The following is a 19,356-nucleotide window of genomic DNA, read 5'->3' on the forward strand; positions in this document are numbered from 1 at the left end:
TAAAGACAACAGCCAAGCATGGTGGGATCAGGCCCTCACCAAGCAAGTCCCCATCGACCTGAACCAGCCAAATCCCAGCACCAGGGTAGCTATGGCGACCCCGGGGGCGGTCAAAACGAGGAGAACAGACGATTTCGAGAGAGAAGCGTGCATACCTCAACAACTAGCGGAAGCCATACCCGCCGAGACGGGCATGTGCCCTAGAAGCACGACAATGGCCACGCCACGCGATCTGAAGAGGCCCATAGACACACATCCCAGAGATAAGATGATAAGGTGGTCATGCAGCGTGAGATAGATGATTTGAAGAGGAAGCTACGCCGCGCACAACGGAGACGGTCCGAACCCAGCCCTGACCAGCCCTCTGATGACGAAAGTGATGACGACTACAGGCAAAGGGCAAGAACACCCCCGAGCGAGACTTTCACTCACGAGAATGAGCGCTACCATAGGCGCAAGCACAACAGCCCAACTCCTAGGGGCTTAGGGAGTGACGCCATGAGCAAGGCACTAGATCGGCTCTCCAAGTCGCCCTTCACACGTCGTATAGAGGAGGCAATGCTCCCTCGGCGGTTCCAACAGCCAATCTTCACTGTTTACAACGGCAAAACGGACCCCGTGGAGCATGTGAGCCAGTTTAACCAGAGGATGGCTGTCCACTCCAAGAACGAGGCGCTGATGTGCAAGGTCTTCCCATCCAGCTTGGGACCTGTGGCGATGAGGTGGTTCAACGGTCTAAGGACGAATTCCATAGACTCGTACAGACAGCTGACCCAGGCTTCTGGTTCCCGTTTTGTCACAAATAGCAAACCTCCTCGGCCCATGAGCGCGTTGCTATCCCTATCCATGCGTGATGGGAAGACTCTCAAGGCTTACTCGGACAAGTATTGGGAGGTTTACAATGAGCTGGATGGCAAGTACGATGATGTCGCCATCAATACATTCAAGAATGGACTACCAATGGGGCACGACCTGAGGAAATCCTTATCTGGTAAGCCCGCCACTAGCGTACGGCAGTTGATGGATCGGATCAATAAATACAAGCGAGTAAAGGAAGATATGCTACAAGGCAAGGGGAAGGAGAAGGTTATCCCTCAGGAGAGGAGGGATTTCAGGTCGGACCGGTATAACAACGCCCGCCCGATGAGGGATTTCGATGGGCAATCCGGAGCGACCAACGCCCAGACTGTCAATGCCGTGTTCCGAGAACCCGTACATAGGGTGCTGGAAAAGATAAAGAACGAACCGTACTTCAGGTGGCCAAATAAGATGGCTAGGGAACCTGAGATGCGCAATCAGAATCGCTACTGCCAATACCACCAGGACCATGGACATACCACGGAGGACTGCAGGAACCTCCAGAACTACCTGGACCAGCTAGTCCGGGAGGGAAAGCTGAAGCACCTACTGCACCATCCTAATAATCATCAGGGCCAAACGTACCAGGAGCCACGGAGGGATGCCGCCATGGGGCAGCCGGCTAACACGATCAACGTAATCCTGGCGGCACCGGGAAGAACGGGCACGCGCCCTTCGCGAGTGTTGTCTGTAGCCCAACTGCCTGCTGAGGAGTCTCAGACAGAGCCGAAGAGGGCTAGGAGGAGTTCCCGCCCTCCTTTGAGTTTCTCAGAAGAAGACAAGATTAGGACCACCTAGCCCCATGATGATGCTCTGGTGGTCACCCTCAGAATTTGGGGCTACGACGTGAGGAGAGTGATGGTGGATGGTGGCAGTGCGGCCGAGGTCATGTACCCAGACCTCTACAAGGGGCTGGGGCTAAGACCAGAGGACTTGACGCCTTATAGCTCCCCCCTAATGAGCTTCGACGGGATGCTCGTCATCCCAAAGGGCATGATCCGGCTGCCCATACAGACCGGCCCAGAAGTGGTGGAGGCGAACTTCATAGTGGTGGACACATACTCCCCTTACACGGCCATCGTAGGAAGGCCTTGGCTCCACACTTTGGGGGGCGTTGCCTCCTCCTTGCACCAGAAGGTGAAATTCCCATCAGGGGATCAGGTTCTAGAGATCCGCGGTTGCCAGCCCACAGCAAGGCAGTACGGTGGCTGCCATATCATATTAGCTTGACGCACAGCCCTCAGCCACTACCGAGGAGGGCTTATAGCAATCAAAGACCCCGGTAGCGCACCCTAATGTAGCTGCCGAGGAGGCCAAGTGTGAGGACCTGGAGAAGGTGGTAATTGGTGACGATCCAGCGAAGTTCTTTCGGGTCGGGGCTCGGCTGCCTCCCACCGAGTAAGAGGAGCTGGTTGAGTTCCTCAGAAGCAATATCGACGTATTTGCATGGGACCCCTACGACGCCCCAGGGATTGACCCATCCTTCATCTGTCACCATCTCAACGTCAGTCCATCCATAGTGCCCAAGAAACAGCCGCCCCGGCACCCATCGAGGGAGCACGTTGATGCCATCAGGGAAGAGGTGAATAAATTTAAGCGTGCCGGGGCTATCAAAGAGGTTTTTTATCCCGAGTGGCTAGCCAACACTGTGGTGGTCAAGAAGAAGAGCGAAAAGTGGAGGGTCTGTGTGGACTTCACTGACCTAAATAAGGTGTGTCCGAAAGACCTGTTCCCCATGCCTCGAATCGACCAGTTGGTAGATGCGACCACGGGCCATCCCCGAATGAGCTTCCTAGACGCCTTTCAAGGCTATCATCAGATACCATTGGCCCTGGAAGACCAGGAGAAGACAGCCTTCGTAACGCCCGTCGGGAACTACCACTACAAAGTAATGCCGTTCAGACTGAAGAACACAGGGTCCACCTATCAAAGGATGATGACGAGGATGTTTGAGCCAATGCTGGGCAAGAGCATCGAGGTCTATGTTGACGATATGGTGGTGAAGAGTAAAGCAGTATCCGAACATCTGGGGGACCTCGACCGCACATTTGGCGTCCTGAGAAAGCACAAGCTGCACCTAAATGCCTCAAAATGCTCGTTTGGGGTAGGCTCAGGCAAGTTTCTGGGATACATGATCACCCACAGGGGAATCGAAGTTGACCCTGACCAAATCAAGGCTATTCATAATCTGAAGCCTCCGCAGAACCCCAAAGAGGTCCAAAAACTTACTGGGATGATCGCAGCTTTAAACCGATTCATTTCCAGGTCGACTGACAGGTGTAGGCCCTTCTATCTCCTGATCAACAAATGGAAAGGATTTGAGTGGTCCGAGGATTGTGTTGTAGCTTTCCAACAACTCAAGGAGTACCTATCTCGGCCGCCTATCATGTCCAATCCTGAGGCCGACGAGGTCTTGTACGCATACCTTGTTGTGGCGCCCCACGCAGTGAGCCTAGTACTGATACGGGACGACAATGGCATTCAAAAGCCAGTTTATTACTTCAGCAAGTCGCTGCATGAAGCGGAGGTCAAGTACCTGCCATTGAAGAAGGCCATACTGGCTGTGGTCCACACCACGTGAAAGCTCCCCCACTACTTCCAAGCCCACACAGTGGTCGTCCTAACCAGACTACCCCTGAAGTCTGTACTTCGGATTGCCGATTACACCGGGAGAATCGCGAAGTGGAACACAATCCTTGGGACCTTTGAAGTCAAATATATGCCTCGGACCTCCATAAAAGGCCAGGTTCTGGCGGATTTGACGGCCGAGTTCGCCGAACCTACTGTGGAAGTAGCAACCGAGGAGAAGAGCTTTGATGAGAAATCAGTTGGGGCGGTCCCCATCCTAGGGTTACCATGCCGAAAGGTATATGTTGATGGCACGGCAAACCAGAGGGGGTCCGGAGTGGGGCTAGTATTAGTATCCCCTGAGGATCATGTCATAGAGAAGTCCCTGAGGCTCGGATTCTCAGCCACAAACAACGAGACCGAGTATAAGCCATTGCTGCAAGGGATGGTCATGGTACAAAAGATGGGAGAAAGATCAATAGAGATGTTCTCAGACTCGAGATTGGTGGTAGGACAGGTAAAGGGACAGATGGAGGCCAGAGATTCGAGAATGCAAGAATACCTGAGCCAGGTCAAGCACTCGCAGTCGGAGTTCGACCTCTTCAGCTTCTCTCATATTCCCCGGAGTGGGAACAGCCATGCCGACTCATTAGCCACACTCACAACTTCCTCGGCAGAGGGTCTACCTCGAATCATACTTGTGGAGCATCTGGAGAGAGCGAATGAAGTGGCAAAGGGAGCGATCCCCGTCCATCAGGTTGAGGTGGGTCCCAACTGGATGGACCCCATAGTGAAATTCCTCAAAGACGATATCCTGCCCAAGGATAAGTCAGAAGCTAAGAAAGTACGAAGAAAAGCTCCTCAGTTCTGGCTGTCTGAGGATCATAAACTATACAGGCGCTCCTACTCTGGGCCATACCTGCTGTGCATCCACCCCGAGGCAGCAGAATTACTGCTCGAAGAACTGCATGAAGGAATCTGTGGGAGTCACACAGGAAGGAGATCCCCGTCTCACCTAGCCGTCACACAAGGATATTGGTGGCCGGGAATGCAGCAGAAGGCCCTAGAGTATGTCAAGAGGTGTGACCAGTGCCAAAGGTTCGCCCCAAATATTCACCAGCCAGGAGGGGTCCTCAATCCTTTGTCCAGTCCCTGGTCGTTCGCCCAATGGGGCTTGGACATTATAGGACCTTTCCCCAAAGCGCCAGGGAATAAGAAGTATCTGTTGGTGGCCACGGACTACTTCACCAAATGGGTCGAGGCCGAGCCACTGGCCAATATCAGGGACGTGGACGCAAAGAAATTTCTTTGGAGGAACATTGTCACACGATTCGGGGTCCCTCATACCCTCATCTCGGATAATGGGCTCCAATTCGACAGCAAGGCCTTCAAGAGGTACTATTGTGAACTTGGGATCATAAACAGATATTCGACGCCCGTCTACCCTCAGGGAAACGGACAGGCAAAGGCTGTCAACAAGGTTATCGTCAATGGGCTTAAGAAGAGACTGGACGATGCCAAGGGAAGATGGGCAGAGGAGCTGCCCCACGTTCTATGGACGTACCACACTACAGCCCGGCAGTCAACGGGGGAAACACCTTTTGCCATGACTTATGGCGCCGAGGCGGTGATCCCCTTGGAAACGAACTTCCGGACGCTAAGGACAAGCTCTTTCACTCCAAGCAGCAATAATGAACTGCTGGGGAGGAACCTGGACCTGGTGGACGAACGAAGGGAACGAGCAATGATCCAGCTGGCCTATTACCAATAAAAGCTCAAGCAAGGATATGACACCAATGTGAAGCTCAGCCCACTGGCACCGGGGGACCTGGTGCTGAGAAAGGTTGTCGGGGCTGCCAGGAACCCATCCTAGGGAAAACTGGGACCCAACTGGGAAGGCCCCTACCAAATTACCTCAATAGCAGGGATAGGCGCATATTATTTAGAAGATTTAGACGAAAAACCTGTACCTCGTCCATGGAATGTAAATAACCTGAAAAGGTATTATTATTAATGAAGAAGTCTTTTTGGATTCCAATTCTTAGCCTATCTCAATTATGTATCTCATTTTTGGACGGACAGCCTAAGTGTTAGACAGAACCAAGGCATTGCATGATCCTCGGACTCAAGCCTATGGGGAAACTAACTACTTCAAAAGAGCCTAAGTGTTAGACAGAACTAAGGCATTGCATGGTCCTCGGACTCAAGCCTATAGGGAAACTAACTACTTCAAAAGATTCTAAGTGTTAGACAGAACTAAGGCATTGCATGGTCCTCGGACTCAAGCCTATGGGAAAACTAACTACTTCAAAAGATTCTAAGTGTTAGACAGAACTAAGGCATTGCATGGTCCTCGAACTCAAGCCTATAGGGAAACTAACTACTTCAAAAGATTCTAAGCGTTAGACAGAACCAAGGCATTGCATGGTCCTTGGACTTAAGCCTATGGGGAAACTAACTACTCCAAAAGAGCCTAAGTGTTAGACAGAACCAAGGCATTGCATGGTCCTCGGACTCAAGCCTATGAGGAAACTAACTACTTCAAAAGATTCTAAGTGTTAGACAGAACCAAGGCATTGCATGGTCCTCGGACTCAAGCCTATGGGGAAACTAACTACTTCAAAAGATTCTAAGCGTTAGACAGAACCAAGGCATTGCATGGTCCTCGGACTCAAGCCTATGGGGAAACTAACTACTCCAAAAGAGCCTAAGTGTTAGACAGAACCAAGGCATTGCATGATCCTCGGACTCAAGCCTATGGGGAAACTAACTACTTCAAAAGATTCTAAGTGTTAGACAGAACCAAGGTATTGCATGGTCCTCGGACTCAAGCCTATGGGGAAACTAACTACTTCAAAAAGATTCTAAGCGTTAGACAGAACCAAGGCATTGCATGGTCCTCGGACTCAAGCCTATGGGGAAACTAACTACTCCAAAAGAGCCTAAGTGTTAGACAGAACCAAGCCATTACATGGTCCTCAGACTCAAGCCTATGAGGAAACTAACTACTCCAAAAGAGCCTAAGTGTTAAACAAAACCAAGGCATTGCATGGTCCTCGGACTCAAGCCTGTGGGGAAACTAACTACTTCAAAAGAGTCTAAGTGTTACACAGAACCAAGGCATTGCATGGTCCTCGGACTCAAGCCTATGGGGAAAACTAACTACTTCGAAAGATTCTAAGTGTTAGAATGTTGGGAGAGGCCAGAGCCCTACCTAGTCCTTGGGACATAAAAGGTCTACCTATGAATGCATGCCTTCATGTTATTGCAATCACTGCCGTGACTGGCCGAGGTGCAGTTGATGTTAAAATTATACAAGTAAAAAAAAAAAAAAAAGGGAGATGGGAGAAAACGGATAACGCGCAAATGGGCAAACAGCCAGAGCAAACGGAAAGAGAAATAAGAGTCACATTGCATTAAATCCATAGAAGTTACATGATAAGCGTCACATTACAACGTAAAAAAAAAAAAAAAAAAAAAAAGTGAAGAATGAAGCAAAAGACAAAAGAAATGACAAAACAAAGCAGACAGGGGCGCCAAGGGGCCTACTCCTTCCACTTAATTTCTCCCCCCAGTAGGTGGCTAGTCCATGGCAACCTCAAGGTCCTCTGAGCTTTGGCTAAGAGGAATGGCCTACAGAGGCATGGTAGGAATGGCTGCCTCCTTAGCGGAAGAAACCTGGGCTTCAGAGGAGGACTTCGCAACCTCTTGGGGCGCTTCCTTGTTAGGGCCTTCACCTGATCCAGCTACCCCGGGAGGGTCACTCCCTTGGACAAGCTCACCAGTAGGTCTAGCGACCAAGGCTCCCTCACCCGGGGTAGCACCAGCTTCTTCAACAGCCTCCTCAGCAGCCTCCTCAGCCTCAGAGCCATCTGGGGCAGCCTCGCGGATGGTAGGGGGGTAGTACACACTCTCCTCCTTCCACAGGTTAGACGAGGCCTCGACCCCAGCTTGTTTGAAAGCCTCCTTCCAAACCTCGGAGAAGTAGCGCCTGCACACCTCGGGGACTTGAGCCTTAAAGGCAGCTTTCGTCTCGGCCACCCCCGCAGCATAAGCTGCCTCCTCGGCTTCCTCCTTAGAGGCCCAGGCCTCCTCCCTACCTTGGTCAGCCTCAAACTTGGCCCTCACAGCCTCATCCTTGGCCCATTCAGCCACCTTTTTGGCTTCCTTAGCAGTAGCCACCTTCTTCGTCAGATCAGCAAGCAGCTCCTTCGCGATCTTCAGCTGCTCCTCTGCCTCACCCAATCGCCTCGTCTGATCTTCGGCCTACTTTTGGAAACCAGCGAAACCTGACACGGCGTTGTCCCGGGCCCTGGTCATCGTCTTCAGCTCCTTCCGGGCCGTGGCAAGGTCAACCTCGGAGTTTTTGAGGGTCTGAGTGGCCTCCAAGCGTTTCTTACGCTCTGCATCCATGGCCTTTCCTTGGTCGTGGGCCGCCTCCTCCAACCTATAAGTGGCCTGGACGGCCTGCCAAACAAAATGGGTACATAATGAGCCGAGCTCAGAAAAGGGGAAGAAAAACTGAAACCAGAAAAAATCACAAGTGTTGAGGATCTTACCGTTCCCAAGTACCGCTTGAGGCTGAGGAAGACCTCCCTACTCCTCATAGTCCCCAGCTCTGCCATGTCCGCAGGGAGTAACAGGCACCTTTCCAGCACGTCGGCCACATACGCGCCTTCGCCCCCTCTAAAATCCCTGAGGGAGGAGTCATCCCTCAAAGGTCCCCCATGGAGCATTGGGGCAGGAAGCCAGGCCTGAACCTCGGGCTGGGCATCAACCTGTTTATCTTGGCCTTGGGAGTCTATCTTCAACTGTTTCAAGGGCCGCCGAGTATCGCTCCCCTCCTGTGTGGACCCAAATTTGTCCTCAATTGGCCTTTTGCCCTTATCCTTTTTCTGCTTAGGATCAGTGGGCTCATGCTTAGAGGGCGGACTCGTCTAAGGTGGAGGAGGAGGAAGCCTAGACTGGGTCGAGGCCAACCTGCTCTGGGCAGGATGAGTCTTTGGAGGAGGAAGGGGAAGCTTTGGCTTAGACTTCCCCGATTGGCCTTCGATTAGGTCAAGTAGGCTGGATTGGGGCTTCTTCTTGTAACCCATCTCAAGCCGAGGAGAGGATTCGGTCGTTAGGAAGTCCGCTTCAGTCAGGCGAGGGTCACCCAAGTCTCTTGGGGGGTCCTCGGACTGGTGGACTTGTTCAAACACGTCAAACTCGTCCTCGGCAGGGCCAAAGTCAGCAACTTCCTCTTCTCTCTCTAGGCTTTCTTCTGCGGCCTCTGCGAATCTATGGGGGGAAGAGGGACCTGCTGATGCTACGCCTTCTGATGTGGAGGGCTCCTCGGGGAACTGGAACCCGTCCTCGGTCACAGTTATTTTTCGCAGCCGAGGGTCTTTCGCTCTGATCACGTACTTCGGTGCCGCAAACGATTTTTGAACCGGGGTGTATCCCAAGATCCTATGAGCGGCCCTAACTTGATTATCGACTTTGTTCACAAAAATCTCTGCCCTTAGCACTTTCTGCAAGTCCTCCCTGTTGATCAAGTTGAAGTGGCGCGTGAAGGTGTGCAGATCTACAGAAAGAAGACGTATTCATGTTAGTAACCAAACGATGCAAAAAAAAAAAAAAAAATGAATGAATGAAATGAATGAAGTAAACTAAAATCCGTGAACCCCCTCCTACTCCTATTGCCCCACCTAGTGTCCCCTCCGTCGTTAGGCAATGAAGGCCATCGTGCCACTCTCCGGACACGATGAGAAAGTCCTTGTTCAGCCCCTTGCTGGACTCGGGGAGGCACTGGATAAGCCAGACCCTGTCGTCCCTTGTGTTCATGTAGTACGACTTACCCTTCAAGCACTGAAGGTTGTAACACCAGTTTACGTCTTGATGGGTCAGCCTTAGCCCCATCTTCTCGTTCAGGGCGTCCACACAACCCAGAATTCTGAAGACGTTGGTGGCACACTGGGTGGGGGCTAGCCGGAAGTACGTCAGGTAGCCCCTCATCACCGATCCCATGGGGATTCTCATGCCACCTTCAAGGAAGGCAACGATGGGAATCACCACCTCGCCCTCCTGCCTCCGAAGGTGCCACTCCCCTTCCTCACAATACCTCAAGCCCACGTTGCTGGGTATCTTATAGTCGGCGATGAATTTCTCCATCGCCTCCTCAGTATAGACATACTTCTTAAACCTACCCATCCCAAGTGATGCCTAAGAGAGCTAAGAAAGAGCAAATGAAAGAGAAGAAGGAATAGAGAAGAAGAGAGCTCGGAGAGAGATAGAGTGACTTACAGAAATGAGGAGAAGCTCCTCGGACAGGCTTTTTATGCTGGAGATGTAGGTGGAAATTTGGCTGGACTTAGGATGTATGCGCAAGAGCTCTTGGTTGCGAGTAAACAGAGGGAACGGCAGTTCGAGTGGGTATTTATACCCCAAATCGAGGAGCCGTGTGGGTTTTCCCGCCCATAAATGCTAGGCAAATCCTCACCGTTGGATTGTCATCCTCCCGTTGAACGTGGGGAGCACAAAGCCGTCAGAATTTAATGGAGGACGCGTTGCGCGCACCGAGGCGTCAGTAACGCGTCTTGGGCAGATGAAAAGACTCCAGCAATGATACGGGACAAGACTCGATGGGACACGTCGCAGGCCCGAGGACGTCAAAATCCTCCTCTCCGCCCAAGAATGCGAACAGCAAGATTTTGAGGGGCTATTGTGGGGCTAGCAAGTCAGACAACCTAGCCCACTTCGTTCCAAGGCCGAAGGCCAGAGCCGAGGAGGTGTCCAAGGTCTGAGGACAAAAGTAAGAAGCCCAGAAGCCCAATAAACCACGCCGAGGACGATCCTGTCCTCGGACATCCGACACCATAAAGTAAACAAGCAACACACCATCAAGGAAGCCTTCCTGACTATTCAAAAAACAGAAAGCAAGTACCACGCGCCAGTAATGGAAGCATGGTGGAGGAGCAAGTTTAGGACGAACTGTCACCTCCACATTAAATGCCCTCAACTAACGTCCTGGCCGGATTAATGAGGAGAGGACTCCACAACAGTGCCACCTTAGTTGCCGCAACCCACAGAGAGAATGGGAAGGCGGCTGATGGGACAAGCACTCAAGTAATGGCCTAATTCCTCAACAAATGTAGGGCTAGGATCGATTGGGAGAAGGGTATATAATGTAAGGAACCCCTCCTGAAGGAGGGGACGAAGATATAACCTAAGGAGTACTGTAGCAACCTGTATTCTCTGAGAAAACCTTGTAATCACCCTTCAAAGAAATTATAAGAGCTCCAAGCCCTTGAGAACACGTCCGAGGAGTATTATTACGCATCCCAATTCATGTTCAGGTTATCTAACCCACATGCAGCCATGCATGGTCGTTACACTTCTCACTAACGCCTAGTTCTTGAACCCATTCTCTATAAATTCATTGCGGGGCAAGTTGGGCTTGGGTCCACTCCCTCAACCCGTAGAAGTGCTCAAACCCGGTCCCTACAAGAACAAATTAAACACTACATCGTTGTATTTTTATCCACTTAGAAATACAGCAAGTGTAATTCAACTTTAATCAAATTAAGATTTTTATTCACTTAGAAATTATAGGTGAAGAAAACTTATATTTTTTGTTCCTTAAAATATCTAAGAAAATTTCTGCAATTTAGTGCCGCCATTTGGAGCAACCACAACGCCTAAGCCCAACTTTTATTATATATAATATAATTTTATACATAAATATTTTATAAATAGTACTGTTTAATATTTTATAAACTTAGCCTATAACTGTGTTTTTTAAACGCGGCTATAGGTCATCTTTTAAAAAAATATATATTTGGCTGGACCTATAGCCACGTCCATTTTTATGAACGCAACTATAGACTTAACCTATAGCCACATTTTAAAAATGCGGCTATAGGTTAGCTATAGTCGCGTTTTTTAAACACGGCTATAAGTCCTCTTTTATATATATATATATATTTGACTGGACCTATAGCCACATTTATGAATGCGACTATAAACTTAGCCTATAGAAACGCGGCTATAAGTCCCCCTTTAAAAAAAATTTTGGCTGGATCTATAGTTACATTTATGAATACGGCTAAAACCAATTATAAACGTGGCTATAGACTTAACCTATAGCCGCGTTTCTTAAAAACGCGGCTATAGACCTGTGTGTTTTGTAGTGATGATAGAATTGTTTGTTCGCCACTAGTTTATTTGACAAGTTTTTAATTTTTAAGTTCGGCTTTTTTAAATTTCCTTCTTTTTTTTCATTTTTTTAAAGAATAAATAAATGTTAGAATATTTTCAGGAAAAAAAAAAAATACTCCTACCAAAACACCAATTGCTTATACAGGTATACTACTCCAAAATCCAAATATCACCTTTTTTTTCAAGCCTTCTTCCCTTGTTATATTCACACCCCGCTCAATAATCTGTAAGTTGGTTTCACGTGAAGAACATTTAATCATGATATACCCCTTTGAAAGTGGTATAGACCTATGGTGTAGAATTGTAGATATGGGCACAAAATGATCGCTCTTTTGACAAATACTCTTTGTTAGAAAAATACTTCTGCCTTGACAGAAGGGTCAGCTCAGACTGATGCGAAAGAGCCAAAAAGGGGTAATACTAATACCACAGGATGTTACATAATTCATATGTAATCTCATGTGATGAAGGATCCAATCATAAAGGAAAGATAGAAACTAGTATCAATGTAACTTACATTGATCACACACTATTTCTTAGCATTCAATGTTCATTTCAAATTCTCTTCCATTTCCAACTGTATAACGCAATCAAATTCTCAAATGATAAAAAAAATAAAAAATAAAAAGTGCTTATTGTGAGGATCTTCTAAGGGGATTTGGGAATGTGTTTCACTCCCACCAAGAAAAATAAATGATAGATAAATTTGATAGAGTTATCAAAATTTTTCGAATTGTAAAACTTACATCGATCACGCACTATTTCTTAGCATTCGATGTTCATTTCAAATTCTCTTCCCTTTCCAACTTTATAACACAATCAAATTCTCAAATGATATAAAAAATAAAAATAAAAAGTGCTTATTGTGAGGATCTTTTGAGGGGATTTGGGAATGTGTTTCACTCCCACCAAGAAAAATAAATGATAGATAAACTGGATAGAGTTATCAAAATTTTTCGAATTGTAAAACTTACATCGATCACGCACTATTTCTTAGCATTCGATGTTCATTTCAAATTCTCTTCCCTTTCCAACTTTATAACGCAATCAAATTCTCAAATGATATAACAAAGAAGTAAAAAAAAATGGTGCTTATTGTGAGAGTCTTTTGAGGGGATTTGGGAATGTGTTTCACTCCCACCAAGAAAAATAAATGATAGATAAACTTGATAGAATTATCAAAATTTTCAAATTGTAATCAAAATAGAAATTTTTAAACAATTTAAGAATTTTAAGAGAATGATAATTTTTTATAATATTGGGGAGATAATGTTGATTAGATAAAGATGATTAGAAATTATGTGTTTCTATTTTTTTTTTTTTTTAAGTGTATTAAAAACAAAAACAAAAATGTCATGCTTCACAGATTCTGAATCCTTTAATTTAGGCCAAATAAGCAGTAAGTGAACTTGCTAAATGTGTCAAATCTCATTTGAGATCCTTCCATAAAGTCAAGTGTTTTTTCTTGCCTTAAAAGGGTTAAGCCAGATTCTTATGCAAAGCAACTACTGTTTTTTTTTTTTTTTTGGTAATTGAAAAATGGTTAGGGGTCAATCAGTGTGGTTTTCCTACCTAGCTTGAGCATGGTAGCACCCTAACCATTCCCAGGTAGAATCCCATACTCACAGTCAGTTAAGTTAGGTCAACCGTTTGGAATGTTGGAGATAAGATATAAGGAGCATTAACACACACTAATCAGATAAGTTAGGTTGACCATTTGGGATATCGAAGATAAGATATAAGGAGTACTAACACACAGCTAATTGTTGAGGTTTGAACCCAAATCCTGAGACTTGCTAGCCTGATTTCTTACCAACTAAGCCACCTGAATGTTGATAGCAACCAGAATTTTATTTGCATGGAAGTAGCAAGCATGTGATTTCTCATATGAATTCTCAGATTTTGCAAGTAGCCTTAGCCCACTTAGCAGGATACTTTTGGTCCATGAGCCTAATCTTACCCTCAAAACCATAATTTTTTTTTTTTTTAAATCTCCATCTAAATTGCATGGCTTGGGCCACCTTAAGGTTTTTTTTTTTTTTTTAAGAATCATGTGCCACCTTAGTTGAGGGATGAAATTGACTTAATTTATAAGTTTTTTTTTGTTTTTGTTTTTGTTTTTTTTTTTTTTTGAAAAACCAACTCGCTTAACTTTTATTCAAGAAGATTGGCTGAATCATTCAGAATTACATCATAAACTGTGAATGGAACAGTCTCCATGCATACCACAAAATTAGAAATGTTTGAAGCATATTGTGTCATACAATGAGCAACTTTATTACCTTCTCGCCTAACATGCAAGTAAAGTAATTTTTGAAAAAACTGTGAACTACTCCGAGCCTCGTCAATGAACAGACCAGCAGTTGAAAGAACTTCACATCCGCTTTGTAGGGCCGACATAACCTGTAGACAGTCACCTTCCAAGACAGCATGTGTGAAGCCAAGATCCCGCGCTAGTTGAAGATCATGAAGAGCAGCCAGAGCCTCGATGACTAAAGGACTATAGGCTTGGGAAAACCTTCAGGCTTGAGAGATCGAATTGTCACAATTATAAGTTGAGGGACTAAATCAATACAATTAATAGTTGAGTAATTACATTGTACCTTGTCCTATAGTTGGAAGGTCAAATTAGCAATTTAACCTGGGATGAGTTCGGATTATGTTAATGTATGGAATGACAATTGTTTTTCATTGATGAAATATACGAATGGATTGGGACTTTGATTGATTTATGGATTTGAACAAATCTTCAAAATTCTCATCTCATGTGTTGCTAAATGGTGTGGCAAGTACTGTCTTTCGTTCCAGACAATGAGTTGGTTCTTGAGCCCTTGACAGTATGGTCTGCTTGGCTTTTTAGTACAGGACTGCAAAATTTATAAATACAGCAAACTTACTTCATGATTTTTCAAAAGCAAAGTGCAACAGTTTTAATTAATTGGACAATTATTGAATCCTTTTATTGGTCTGTGATGGGGCTATATAATTGGAATAACGAACTAGTACAATTGAGTAGTGACAGCTTTTGTGTTTTCTTTGGTTGGACTATATATGATGGAGTTAATTTACTATAACAGACACATTAAAATTTTCATTCAATGTGTCTTTTTCGTCTGTGTGTACTGTGTATTTCATAATTTCATTCGCACAGATTCACCAACTAAAACAAGTAAAAGAAACTTTTAACTCTCTCCATGCACGTCACTAGGGAGACAATCTCGATAATTAATAATAATGTGTTCCTGTAAATTTTTATCAGGATTGTCGAAGAGGACTTTGGTTTGCATCGAAGTGTCTCCATCAACTGTTGTGTTGTATAAATCACTAAGCAATTGGGTCACGCTATCAAATTAATTATATAGGATCCTAAGCTTTCAAGAAAAAAAAAAACGTTAACCTTCGGCAATAAATATGGTTTATATCTATTTGGTAATCACAATTACGTTGCCATAGTAGTAAGAGTACAACAAGATGAAGCCAAATTATAATGTGACGCTATGGTATTCTATTATTCATGATCTAGTCTTGAAAAGATTTCTTAATTTTTGGATATCCATCAAAACCATACAAGAGTTTTTTCTTTCTTAAGAAACTGTAAGAAGAAACAAACAAACAAAAATACCTAATCAAACCAAAAAAAAATAAGAAAGAAAGAAAAAGAAAAGAAATCTTTGATCAACTGCTACATAAATGGATACGTGTGGAACTTCTTTTGAGAAATTGACACTTATATTATGTATCTTGCTTATGATGGTAAAAATTAGGCTAAAATGTAAACTCACCTTCTATGTTTCATTATAATTCATTTCAATCCTCTAATTTTTCTTTTATTCATTTCAGTCCTTCATATTTCAAATTAAACATGTTTATCAACTTTGGTTAAATGTTGTAGTTAATTATCTAAATTTTTAATTTTTTTTCTTTAAATTTCAAAAAAATTTTAAAAATCCAATTAATGATTGAAAAATGTTTTTCAGATTTTATTATTTAAAAAAAAATTAACAGAAGTTAACGAAAATGCCTTGATTGATTAAACTTGAAAATTAGAAAACTAATCAAAATGAATTTTAGTGAAACTTAGAATTGAAATCCACTAGAGGATCTCAAATATCTTGGACAGCATTGAAGACCACTCAATTTGTTTGTGTTTTGCACATGGTGCCATAACAGTGTATATTCACAGAAAATTCCAAACCAGTGAAATATGATGCTATATTGTTGCTATGTCAAAATATCAACATCAAGAAATTGCATAAACCGTCGGTGAGCTGTTGATCACATGCTAGATACCAAATTATCTCAAAACTTTAAAAAGACTGGCAAGAAAAAAAGAAAAGAAAAAGACATCAAAATCATTTCGCCTTGACTTTCATAAATGTTGTCATTATCTTAAGCTTTTGAGAACAAATGGCATTTCAATAAGTTTTTGAGCCCATTATTGTCTACGCAAAACTGATACAACACTTTTTTTTTTGTCAATTACAGTTTATGATATTTATGTTCTAGTTTCAAAATCAAAGGTAAATAGTAAAAAAGGTTATATGCACAGTTCACACAATTAATTTTGTGCAAGTAGGAAATATTTTAACTAAGTTTAAAAGAAAGATTAATCAAATTGAGCACAAATACAAATCCAATGCGATTCACTGTTGGTAGGACTAATACCATCCACCTTTAACTTAAACATTTGTGGTAAAAATAAATTGATTGATTTAATATAACCTTTGAGGAATACAATATTAGCTTCACGAGAAATTTTTTTCAAAGGTGAAATTACTTATATTTATTTTCAGAAAATAAGTAAAAAAATTAGCTTATTTTTTTACCTCAATGAGAAGGAAATGGGTATCATATTTCTTTAATCTTTTATATAAAATCAAATTATTTCTTTGCCTTGAACCAATAACCAAATTTAAGAGTTATGATGAGTTAAGTCGGCAACTTAAAAATTTTTTTTGGATGTTTGTGTTGTAATACCTAATCTACAAAGGACATAAAGAAACTCCTTTCCATCAAAAATGCATGAAAGAAACAAATCACTAGACAAAAAACTTTTCAAATGTAACATCCTTAATTTCCACAAGTTAATTGAACCATAATACAAAAACTGACCCCTGAAACATCCTAATCCCACATTCACTTTTCCTTTTCAACTTTCCACAGAACCTACTCATTATGCAACAGACCCCAAAAAAAAAGAAAAAAAACTAAATAATTAACTATAAGAAATAACACAAGAGAATCTAATATGAGCATCTCATTGACTTGTATTCGGGTTGAGTCAGATTGGGTCGGTTTTTAGCGTTTTCTTTCGGGGGTCCAATGTGGTAAGGCCGGACTAAAATGTGTTGAGACGGCCCTAGAATCCAAAAGCTCCATTATGGGTGTAAAATTCACACACCTCGGCACCTTGTATTGGTTGATAGAGGCCCCTCTTGAAATTGCATAATCCATTAACTCCTCAAACGTACCGTTTTTGACCACACGTATCTCAAGCGGTCCAATTGAGTTGTCAGCAACTCGGCCTTGTCTGTACACTGAGTTAAGCGATTCCTCCATCGCCAAACAGCACTGACTTAGTACTTCCCCACTTGGCGAGTTAGCCGAGTCTTTAACCAAAAGCTCCCAATATATCACGTAGTGACCAGGAATCGTCTTCGTATCAGCGTAACTCGTGTACTCAACGACACTGGTGTTGAACTCTTTCAACAGCTGCAACGCATTCTCCACAGCTTTCTGTAACTCGGCCTCGTCAGTCTTGTCTGAGTCAATACTCAACAACACGTTCTTCCTCCTCACGAAGTGGAACTGTGGGGCCGAGTTGTGGAACCCGGTGACTCGGAGGATGTCACCAACTCGGTACCTGCAAAGTCCTGCGTAGGTACTGATCACGAGCTCATACTCTTTCCCAACCTCTACATCAACAAGGTCAACAAGTTTTGGAGGTGAGTCACGAGTTGTCCACCCGGCCGAGTTAGGCTCGTGAGGCAGAAACTCGAAGTAGGCCATGTTTGGCATTATGGTATAAGACACTTCCGAAGGTTTACACATGGGGTTCAGGTTTAGGCCAAAGTAACACTCCGAGGACGCATACATAGTACAAGCGAGTGGCAATCCACCACTATAGTAATCCAACGTTGGAATATACTGTGCCATAGCTCCAGTAACAATCACATCCAAGTACTTTGTGTTGGGCCAAATTCTAGTTAAAATTCCCTCCCAATTTTCCTTTGAGCATTCCTTGGTAATAAAATTGGACATTTCTGGGTCGGGTTTCAGGATACGGGTCATGGTTTCTTTTAGAGCCAGGTCAGTAATTTTCGGGTTGAGAGTCCCGGTTTTCAGGTCGTGGACAAGTTGGGTCCAATTGAGTTGGAGAAAGCGGATGGCACGGAGGAGACCCGAGGCGAAGACTGCGCCAAGGCGGAGGACTTGGTTGCGTTGGATAAGGCCACATAGCATTTGGGTGTACATGCTTTGGAATGAATCCGGGCATAGGATTGCCTCATTGGGGCTTGTGTAGACATTGTACGGGTCATAGGGTCGGGTCTTGAAGTGCTCACTCTTGTAGTAGCTGGTGAGAACGGGTCGGGCCAACAGCCCACCCGGAGTCTTGGTTTCGGACTTCACAAACAAGAAGTACAAGCCTTTTCCTTTGTCCAAACCCGGCACATAACTGTCACATTCCAAAAAAGAAATAAGAACAACATTTTAGTTAAAATAAATATACTAATTATTAATTAAATAATACTCATAAATTAACTCTTACATTATTTAATTTAAATTTAATTTTTTACTTACAGGTTCATCACAGGCATGAGAAGGCTGTACAGTAGCTGGCGACGATCCAACTCTTCCTGAATTGTTGGCATCAGTTTTCTTTCCCCAGCTGAAGTCCCAGAACTGTAAAAATTTCCAAGCAAAAAACACATAAATTTGAGTCCAAGTTTTAAGTTTTAATTTTTTTTTTTTGCTTAGAGCTTAATCAAATACAATTATACAATGATGGGTTTTATTAATATATATATTTATACCTGGTGAGGAACTCAGAGATGGGGTGAGCAGAGAGAATAGGAGAGCGGTCTCCATTAGCAATACGTTGGATTTCAGGCTGAAGATCCTCGTAGGTAATCATGGGTAGCTTGGATTTGAAAGTGTCACGGTCTGTGGCACCGTTAAGGTTGAACCTTTTGAGGTACTCAGTGTTGGCATTTCTGGCTAAGATTTCAGCCAAGACTTTCTCTTGAACCAAATCGGCGTTTCTTGTGGTCTCTTCGATGAATTGGAGAGCCTTGGCGTCTTTGTCACAAGCTGCAGGGCCAAGAGGGGATGAAATAGCAGAACCAACAGCCATTTTTTTGGTTTTAGGACTCTAGAAATTAAGACGAGAATATGAGAATTTTCTTTTGAGAGAAACTGTGTTTGAGATGATGGGTTTTTTGTCTGTTTTGGACTCTAAAGACTGGGTGTGTGTTAAGGCACTTTTGGACTCTAAAGATTTTTTGTTGTTGCTGAATCTGGGTGTGAGATTGGAGTAATGGGGGTTGCATATATATATAGATGGGAGGACATAAAAGTGTATTTTGAAGAGAGTGACACGTCACATGCCATGTAATGGGTGGGGTCCAATGTGGGTGAGAGACAAAAGGGAGGCTTTTAGAGTGAGAGGCGAGAGGGGCCGTGGAAAGTGAAAAACGAGTAATACAATTTTGGCCTCGGTGAGTCAGTGTA

The 19,356-nt window shown here is 44.2% G+C and overlaps 2 protein-coding genes across 2 annotated transcripts; one reads left to right on the forward strand and one right to left on the reverse strand.

The window, feature by feature from the left end:
• Positions 1–282: 282 nt before the first annotated feature.
• On the forward strand, positions 283–1,656 carry LOC112008881 (uncharacterized). Its single transcript, XM_065763239.1, has one exon. It carries the CDS (start codon positions 283–285, stop codon positions 1,654–1,656), a length of 1,374 nt encoding a protein of 457 aa, XP_065619311.1.
• Positions 1,657–16,677: 15,021 nt separating this feature from the next.
• On the reverse strand, positions 16,678–19,150 carry LOC112008862 (probable indole-3-acetic acid-amido synthetase GH3.1). Its single transcript, XM_024041216.2, has 3 exons — positions 18,660–19,150; positions 18,427–18,528; positions 16,678–18,301 (listed from the first exon to the last, which is right to left on the reverse strand). The coding sequence occupies exons 1-3, from the start codon at positions 18,977–18,979 to the stop codon at positions 16,924–16,926; spliced, it is 1,800 nt and encodes a 599-aa protein (XP_023896984.1). The 5' UTR covers positions 18,980–19,150; the 3' UTR covers positions 16,678–16,923.
• Positions 19,151–19,356: the final 206 nt, after the last annotated feature.

This window comes from Quercus suber, unplaced genomic scaffold (assembly GCF_002906115.3).
Source record: "Quercus suber isolate HL8 unplaced genomic scaffold, Cork oak 2.0 scaffold_499, whole genome shotgun sequence".
NCBI lineage: Eukaryota > Viridiplantae > Streptophyta > Magnoliopsida > Fagales > Fagaceae > Quercus > Quercus suber.

What these genes read in the sequence shown, in the direction of transcription:
- LOC112008881 (XM_065763239.1), top strand. Translation starts at nt 283, where the DNA reads ATGCAGCGTGAGATAGATGATTTGAAGAGGAAGCTACGCCGCGCACAA.
- LOC112008862 (XM_024041216.2), bottom strand. Translation starts at nt 18,979, where the DNA reads ATGGCTGTTGGTTCTGCTATTTCATCCCCTCTTGGCCCTGCAGCTTGT. An exon ending in ATCTCTGAGTTCCTCACCAG is followed by an intron (nt 18,529 to 18,659) that starts GTATAAATATAT and finishes AAATTTTTACAG; the next exon opens with TTCTGGGACTTCAGCTGGGG. An exon ending in CTCATGCCTGTGATGAACCT is followed by an intron (nt 18,302 to 18,426) that starts GTAAGTAAAAAA and finishes GGAATGTGACAG; the next exon opens with TTATGTGCCGGGTTTGGACA.